This window comes from Elephantulus edwardii, unplaced genomic scaffold, assembly GCF_000299155.1.
Source record: "Elephantulus edwardii isolate Elephantulus edwardi_28Jun2011 unplaced genomic scaffold, EleEdw1.0 scaffold00068, whole genome shotgun sequence".
NCBI lineage: Eukaryota > Metazoa > Chordata > Mammalia > Macroscelidea > Macroscelididae > Elephantulus > Elephantulus edwardii.
The window spans coordinates 2,358,230-2,367,871 of record NW_006399818.1 but is presented as its reverse complement, the minus strand read 5'-3'; the positions used below and the strand labels follow the sequence as shown (position 1 = coordinate 2,367,871).

General features: G+C 36.2%; 1 protein-coding gene across 1 annotated transcript in view; it reads left to right on the top strand.

The window, feature by feature from the left end:
* Positions 1-1,946: 1,946 nt before the first annotated feature.
* Positions 1,947-9,642, top strand: part of CDK17 (cyclin-dependent kinase 17) — a 46,424-nt gene continuing 38,728 nt past the window's right edge. The window contains exons 1-2 of the mRNA XM_006888496.1: positions 1,947-2,093; positions 8,013-8,177. Of these exons, the coding sequence (XP_006888558.1) occupies positions 1,976-2,093; positions 8,013-8,177 (283 nt within the window). The 5' untranslated portion in view covers positions 1,947-1,975. The remainder of the gene's footprint in view (positions 2,094-8,012; positions 8,178-9,642) is intronic.

Here is a 9,642-nt window from a genome sequence, read left to right as displayed (position 1 = left end):
TGGGATTCCCATTCTTCTCAGAGTCAGCCACAGATTGTTATGATCCACACAGTCAAATGCCTTTGCATAATCAATGAAACACAGATAGACATTCTTCTAGTATTCTCTGCTTTCAGCTAAGATCCATCTAACATCAGCTACAATATCCCTAGTACCACGACCCCTTCTAAACCTAGTCTGGACTTCTGGCAGTTCTCTGTTGATGTACTGTTCATTAGTTTTTGGATAATCTTCAGTAGAATCTTGCTTGCATGTGAAATCAATGATATGGTTCTATAGTTTCCACACTCTGTTTGGTCACCCTTCTTTGGGATCTGAACAAATACAGATCTCTTCCAGTCAGTTGGCCAAGTGGTCGTTCTCCAGATTTCTTGGTACAACTTGGTGAGAACTGTTGTTTGATGCCGCAAATCCCACAGAAGAAGATCACCCATCTTTCTCCTGTAGAGTAGTGGTGGTTTTGAATTGTCTGACTTTGAGTAAGGAGGGCAACTCCTTGTCCACTAGGCCACCAAAGCTCCCTATACTGGGTACTTAGTCCTTATTCAATTTACATTACAATGCTTTATGAATTAATTATAAATTCTAAAATAGCATCTTTCCCTCACATGTTACATTAGGCATGTGTGTTATTAGTGATTTACTTCAAGTGATAAACAAGGAGGAATATCAGTTTAAAGATTAAGAGATTAAGGGTGTACTTGTGGTGTTGGCATAGAGTATAGAATATAAGGACTACAAAAAGGACAGATCAATCTGTTTTAGACCAAGTACAATCATGGTACTTTGAGGCAAGGGTGGTGAAACTTTCTTTTTTCGCCATACTTTTGGCATATTGTCAGGAGTGTCTAGTTGGTTCTTGGAGAAAACATCATCATTGGAAAAGTCAGCAAAAGAGAGGAAAGCTGTTAAGGGGGCTGGATTGATACAATGATTGCACCAGGATTTAAGCCTTAAGTAGATTGTGAGCCTGGCACAGGATATTAACATGTTACCCACGAGGTCACTATGAGTTAGGCAATTCCATGACACCTAAGAACAATGTAATAGATGCAGAATTCTTGTCTTCCAGTCAGGAGACCAAGATTTGATTACTAGTCGGTTCACCTCACGTATAGCCACCACTTCTCCGTTAGGGAGACTTATGTGTTGCTGTGATGTAGATCAGATGTTGGCATCGATTCTAAACTGAGATGCTTCCAAAGACCTGCTTCCAAAATCAACCAGTAAAAACCCCATGGATGATAACAGTCAAAACTCATTGTGTATGGAATCACCCTGAATCAAGCTATAACTCAATGGTAGATGACAATAATACGGAATGTTTTCTTTTAAATTAAATTTGACCATTAATTACTTTTTTGTATTCATTTGTTATTTTCTACCCTTTAGAGTTAGGAAGACTAGGAGATCTGAAAAATTGAATGTGGAGTAGACATGTTGATCACCAAAATGTCAAGTGTTACTGTTTATCCCTTTATCTGTCCCTTTTTGTTTATTGCTCAAGATATTTTTTACTGGCTCCAATTTATTAATTGATGGCTCAAGATATTTCTGACTGGCTCCAATGTATTAATTGATATTATATGATGATCAACTTTAAATATCAGCATAGTGTTGATAACATTTTTTTATATTGATGTTTAAAAATCACATTTTAGGAAAATTTTTAAATACTTTTAAAATAAATTTTATTACTTAAAGTCACCATCTTTAATTATGTGGAATTCTTATTCTTTATTGATTATCTCATAACTGTAACAATAATTAGAATAGATTATAAAGCTGTTGTTGCACTGTGTAATGTTTGACGAACTTGAGAGTGGAATTCATCATTATCTTGCCATTTTGTAGGTTCCAGATAAAGCCAAATAAAAGTGGCATTTGTCTTGAGCAGTAATATCTACCACTTTAATTTTTTGTTCATTCTGTTCTTTTTCCCCCAGGAATTTCCAAGCCACATTAAATTGGTAAAATGAAAAAATTTAAGAGAAGGCTATCCCTCACACTTCGAGGAAGCCAAACTATTGATGAATCATTATCTGAATTGGCTGAACAAATGACTATTGAAGAAAGCAGCAGCAAGGATAATGGTAAATATTTGGAGAGAGAAGTTCTTCATCTCCCTTTTAAAAATTACTTTATAAATAGAATGTAAATTTACTTTTCAGACTTCTCTTTTTTGTTCTTGGTTTCTTACAGAATTCTTTTTTAAATCTTCAGCAGTAAAATATAGCACAGATGCTAACTTAAAATAAGTACTTGTTAAATTGGATTAAAATGCAAAAAGGCTTGATGTAAAACAAGGCTGCTTATTCGAAGAAGAAATAGTCCTGGAGATGCTATAATAATAACAACCAGGACTAGAGCAGTAGGCTCAAGCACAGCAGAGGCTGTGGGATGGTGCAGGATGGGCAGGGTTTTGTAATGTTGTAAGTAGAGTCATTGACTTGGAGTGTAATCGGTAGCGCCTACCAACAACAGGGAGGAACGTGCATGAATGGTTGTCAATATGTCATGATTTGCAGATCGTTTGGCAAACCCTAATTGCTTGTTCTTGAAATCCAGTTGTTAAAGGTTTATGGCAGTGGGCAAACAAATGAATACCTCTCTTCTCCATTGAATGCAAAAGACCTGTTTTGAGAGAAAAGCATATTGGAAAGGGCTCTGGACTGTAGATTAACCTCAGAATGAAATTGAACGCTATCTGGTTTGTTAAAGTGTTTTCCTTACTATCTACTGTTTTTTAACATTGAGGGAGAAAGAAGAATAATTATCAGGAAATGTAAAAAAGTACTTTAAATATGATTTACTTCTCTGCAAGAAGAAAATAGTTATATTTGAGACAAATCTCAAAGGTACTTTTTGTAATATCTTATTTTCATTCCTCTTGCCAGAAAATTCCTTCTGGGTATATGAAGCAAAAAGCCTTATTTCTATCCCAGTCTTTTCCAACTCCATTAAGCTATTGATATTAATTGAGCCCAGTAGGTTCATTTTTGTAATAAAGATTTTTGCTATTATGTTTGCCAAGTGATAGTGAAAAATAAACAAAGCACAGTGTACGTCTTGATAAATGGTTTCTGGGACCCATCTTTAATGGATCTCTGACTACAAGATAATAGACCTCTCCTTTAAAAAGAAAAAAAAGAGTGAAAGTGAATGTAATATTTGGAGAGCTAATTCCTATTTTATATTTAGTATATTCTAGAATATGTTTTAATTGAATTAAGATTTGCTTAATTTATGATACTTATTTCCAAGATAAATATTGTTTAATTAGAGTAATAACTGTAATAGTAAAGAAGAGACAAACAGGAGCTCTGTTGAGTTTTTTTCTTTAGTTACTTGGAATAATACTTGAAAGCATTATCATAGACAGGTTTGCCTCTTGGGTTGCAGAGATGACTGGTAGGAAAGTCATCCGCTGAGTCATAATTTGCTGTTACTGATTTCCTAAGTGAAACAGTACATGTATTAAATTATCAACTTTGAAAGAAATTCTGTACCTTTCTGTATGGTGCAAATGGTTAATAAGCACTACCAAAAGATTTGTGGTTCAGACTGATCCAGAGGTACCTGGAAGAAAAGGCTCCCTATCTGTTACTGAAAAGTCACAACCCCAAAGACTCTGGGGTATAGATCTACTCTGCACACATGGGTCACCATGAATTGAAATCAACAGCACCTCTAGGGAACTAGACTAGATTTTAAATATAAATATGTGTTTGGTGTGTGCATTTAGAAAATCTTTTTTCCTTGCAGTAAAATGTATATAGCAAAGCATTTGCCATTTTAGCCATTTTCACATGTATTAAATATGTATAGCATAATGTGTAACTGTCACCCCTATTGGTTTCTAGATTTTTTATCAACCTAAACTTACTATTTTTTAAGCAGTACCTCTTTTCCCCCCTTGTTTACCCACTAAAAACTTCTCTCTCTATGCCTTTACCTACCATAGATAGTTCATGTAAATGGAACCATACTGTGTTTTCCATTTGTGTTTAACATATTTTATTGGCATGATATTTCCCAAGTTTTTCCATGTCAGAACTTAATGTCTCTCTATAACTGAATATATTGTGTACATATGCCACAATTTGTCCGCTAATTTGTTGACCAAGTCTTAAGTTGAGGTTGTGTCTGTCTTTTGGCTAATTGTAAATCATTTTACAGTGAACATTGGTGTCCAGATATCAGATGTCTGAGTTCTTGTTTTCAACTCTTGAATATATCCTGTCTGCACTTAATAGATCATCTGAAGAATAAATTTGTCACACTAAATACTAATATAAAGACCAGAGGACTTTTGGACTACACCAAGGATCTCATACATGTAGAAAGTCAGAGGCCATTGAGTAAGACAGGTAAAAGGGAAAAGACCAAATTGCACTCCAGAAGAGACTCTGAAATTGCTTTTTTTTTTTTTTTTACTCTGAAATTGCTTTTATACATAGAAAAATGAAAGCCAGTAAAAGAAATAATGAAGTAAATGTCATGCATCGAAGAGCTGAAAGTATGATTCAAGAAGACAGGTAAAGATGGTAGCCATAGTTGGAGTCTTCTTGAAGAATAGCTTGACCACCTTGACTCTTGGCTTGAGCCTACCTTCCATAGAGCCCACACTGTTGTAACTACAGCTCCTAGAATCAAGAAACTTGACATCTCTTGATGGAATTGTGAAGCTGAGCAAGCTATAATTGTTAACAACTTCAATCTCTTATTCATCTTTCATGGTGCTGCCAATTGGCCCAGTGGTGAGAATCTTTGTCTTCTTAATGTTGCGCTTCAATCCATATTGAAGACTACAGTCCTTCACATTCTGCAGCAAGTGCTTCAGGTCTTCTTAAGTTTCAGCAAGCAAGGTTGTATCATCTGCATGTCATAGGTTGTTGATGATTCTTCAATCTTGATGCGACATTCCTCCTTAAAAAGCCCTGCTTTCCAAATCTTTTTTGCATACAGATTGAAAAGGTACAGAGACAGGATGCATCCCAACACACTCCTTTCTTGATTTTGAACCATGCACTGTTTCCCTGCTTTGTCAGAATTACAGCTTGCTCAGCTCCAAAATCAATGTTCTAGCAGTCAGGAAATCAAAAGACAAATTGCTTTGGGAAAATCTGCTGTCAGGAACCTTTCCAGAGTGCTGAAAAGTAATGATGTCAGTCTAGAGACTTAAGGTGCACCTAACCCAGGCCATGGTCTTCACAATTACTTATTATGCTTTCGAGAGCTGGACAGTGACTAAGGATGACAGAAGAAAAATCGATGCCTTTGAGTTGTGGTGCTGGAGGAGTCTTCAGCATACCATGAACTGCCAGGAAAACAAATCCAAGTTTCTCCTTGGAGGATAGGATTTTGAAGCTCTTGTCTCACATACTTTCGGCATGTGACCAAAAGAGACTGGTCCTTCAAGAAGGACATCATGCTTGGAAGGATGGAGGGATATGGCAGGAGAGGAAGACCCTGGAGGAGATGGATTAATACAGTGACTGGGGCAGTGCGGATTGCTGTGTCAGAATTAGTGAGACTGGCTTAGTATAAGGCAGGGTTCAGAGATGCTGTTCATAGGGTCGCTGTGAGTTGCAGGTGACTTGACAGCACATAGCAACAACTGATGGGATCCAGATAAGACTGGAGATAACTTTGTATGCAAGCTTATGAAATTTTTTTTTTTTTTATTTTTATGCGTGTACCGTCAAATTGGATCTGACTGGTACAAGCTTATGAAATTGACCTGACTAAATGTGGTCCTGTGGTATTGGATACTGGATCAAGATTGAGAATGAAATTGATGATACCTAGGCCTTTCACAGATCACACAGAGAAGAATCTGTGGCTCTTGTGCAATAAACATCAATGGAAAGAGCACTCTAGGTTGGCACAGGATTGACACCATCCACAATAAAACCTCAAAAATCTAGAAGATTGGGCTCTGTGAGTGCATCCTCTATGCCTGCTGCATCGACAACTGTCTGCGCTACTGGTGGAATGGAGACAAGTATCTGGGACCTGTGGTTTTTATACTGCTGGATGATCAACTCCAGAAATGACTTCACCGAGGAGCACCCGGCCTAGCTACAAGACCCCTTTTATTTGTACCGCTGCCACACCATCATGAACTGCACAAGTACCTGTCCCAAGGGTCTGACTTCAGTAAAAGTGAGTACTGAAATAAAATGATGACAATGTATACAGAGAAGAAAGCTTCAGCTTAATGACTTTTGTGCTTTTTTCTTTTCTCCACAACACATAACCAGCTCAGAGCTCAAGATAATTTATGTCTAATTTGATTTCCTACATGATCTTCTTGATTTCCGTTAATACAACACATACATGAACACTTCATGAAACAAATATTAGTTCTACTTAAAAAAAAGAAGGTATAAAATATTATGAAATATGTAAGGGCATGGAGTTAGAAAACTGAAGGGGAAGTGTAAGATTGACATTTCTCAAAGAACTAAAGAGAAAATTAGAGACATTAGTTACATTACTGAATGAGACTGTGGGTAAAAAATTTGAATTTTATATGAAGCCTCTAAAACTGATCTGAGGAATACAAAGTCTCTACCAAAAAGACTTTTTGTAATTGAAGTTGTGAAGAATTTCCTTGTGCTTGTATCAACAGTTAACATCCTTGGGAAGCAGCAGTCGAATAAAAATCTGTATTATACTAGGCAAATCTTCTCCAAAAGACTTCTTTAAAGTTTTAAAACACAAGGGTATTATTTTGGTGACTAAAGTGCATCTGATCCAAGCCATGTCTTTTAAGTCAACTTGTATGCTTCAAAACCTGGAAAATGAGAAAGAAAAACAAGATGCATTTGAATTGTTGAAAATATTAAATACATGGTGAACTACTTGAAGGACTAATTGAAATTATTCTTCAAAGAAATAATATGCTTTTTACAAGTGAGAATGGTGAGACTTCACTTCCTTTGGACACATCATCAGGAAAAATCAACAACTAGAAAAGGACATCCTAGCTTGGTAGTGTGTTTCTTGTTGCTTAAAGGTCTGTGACTTTTAAATTAGAAAAACCTCAAATTTAGGATATTTTGATTTATACTTAAATGCTTCTATTTAAATACTATTATCAGTTCACTAAAGAAGCTTTTGCTTGAGTACTGTTATCAGTTCACTAATTGATAGTATGTTTTTAAAAATGTCTAGCTTCTTTAAGCTAACACTATGTCTTTCACTGTAAACATCATACCTCATCCCATAGGCCATACTAGGCTGTCAATAAATGTTGGACTAGTATCAGAACTGCGTCAGAGAGTTGGACAGTGAATAGGGATGATAGAGAATTTATGCCTTTGAGCTGTGGTGCTCGAGATGAGTGTTGAATATACCATGAACTGCTAGGAGAACAAACAGGTTTGTCCTGGAGAAGGTGAAGCTGGAATGCTTGGAGTCAAGGATTCTGAAGCTTCGTCTGACATACTTTGGGCATGTTGCAAGGACGGACTGGTCCTTGGAGAGGGACATGTTTGGCAGAATGGAGGGGGCGGCGAAGGAGAGGAAAACCTTCGATGAGATGGATCGATTCTGTGAGTGGATTGGTGGGAATGAATGCTTTTGAGATGGCTAGGTTGGCATAGGATAGAACGGCGTTTAGAGCTCTTGTACATAGGGTCGCTATGAGTCGCAGGCAACTCGATGGCACATAACAAGAAGTATCAGAACAATCTTGAAGGCAAAATAAGCAGTGCATCATAAATCAAGGATTTTTTTAGTAATTTTATGTTTATATAGTGAATATTTTATAAGATATGTATGTTAACAGACCAACCACAAATCTAAAAACTTTTTAAAGTATATTATTCTAGAAATAAGTTCAATTCTAATAATATGTGTAAAGTGATAAAAGAAATGAGATGAATATAAAGATCAAATGATAATATTTTACTTTGTTTTCTCTTTTGCTTTCTCAATCCTTCTCATGTGATCCTGGATCTTGGCCTGTAAATGGAATGATACTTGAATACTTTGAACCACAGAACCTATTGTGAAGAATGGCAGGCCTCCAACATCTCACAGTATGCATTCCTTCCTTCATCAGTACACAGGGTCTTTTAAGAAGCCACCATTGCGGAGACCACACAGTGTAATTGGAGGAAGCCTTGGCTCCTTCATGGCAATGCCCAGAAATGGAAGCAGATTAGGTAACTTGGTTGATTATTTTATCAAGTTTTTTACTGTAATTCATGTATATATTTAAGTCTTAATTGTATGGAAGTCAGCCAACCTTATTATCTGATTTCTCTTGTGAGATGAAAATCAAATTGAGAATAGAAGCAATATTAAAAAGATTCTAGAGAGGTAGTAATGCTCAAGCTACAGAGAGCTAATATTTGGAAAACCTGTCTGCCAGGAAGGAAACAAAAATACTGGGGAGATGGATGCCAGATTGCAGGCTGAAAGGCTGCTTGATTTAGAATTTAGAGTCATTCCTTTGGAATCCTTCAGATGTATATATACATTTGTAACCACTTTACATACTGCTTAGTGTGATAATTGTTGTTATGTACTGTCAAGTCATAGTCATCTCAGAGCTGACCCTGCAGTGGGTTTTCAGAAGCTGTCAGTCCGTTTTGTGATTATGTGATTATCACTTTAGTTGTGATAGGATTAGCACTATGTCCTTTTAAATATCTAGGGAAAAATAGTTATCTGCATGTTTCTTTCTTCAGTAATATGTTATTTCTGGTCCCTGAGAGTTTTATTCTGTTTATATACTTACCCTGGTGTTTTATTAATTTTGGAATATGAACTTCATTCACAGGAATTTTATCTATGGAAAACACACATAGTCTATATCTGCAGAGGAAACCTTACAAAAAGATTTTCTTTTGTATACCTCTAGCAGTGATGCCTGAAACTGATTCATACTAATTAATAAAATATATTGTTAACATTTTATCAATTTTATAGGCTGATTGTTAAACATAGGTATTATTAAAATGTAAGTTATATAAACATATGATTAAAGTTCTATTAAAAGCAGAGATAATAAATATGTAAGCCTCATTAATTCCTAAATTATTTTCATGTTTTTTCTATTGTGTCTGTTTTACAAAATATAATAGTGTGCTACTGTTGGCCTGGTGGCACAAAGCTGCGCTGCACTTCCAAAGGCTTGTGGTTAGAGGCCGCCAACTGCTCCACGGGAGAAGGATAAGCAGAAGCAATCTCCTGTTATGTGATTAGCTGCCTCTGGAGGGTCAGCTGTGGGTTGGTTCCTACTCTACATACACAACAACAACACCACAACTGCATGTTTACTCCAAGCTCTGACAAGTTTGATTTGCTTTGTTGTACATCAGTGATACCATGTAGATAGTTGAAATTATTAGGAAGGAGTATTTATACAGTGGAAATCAGAAAACACTACCAGTTAGGACTTACCTTGACTGCAGTGTTTGACTGCTGATTGATGTTTTGCTGATTGTAGATCAAGCACGCATTGCCACACTTTTTCTAAAGGGCCAATCTAATTTTGGCTTTGTAGGTTACTTGTGGGATCTCTTGCATCCTCTTTCTTTTACTTTATAATTCTGTGAAAAGGCAAAACACATTTTATTTTTTGTGTTCATAACAGTTTTTGTGTAATAATCCACAAAAACAAAT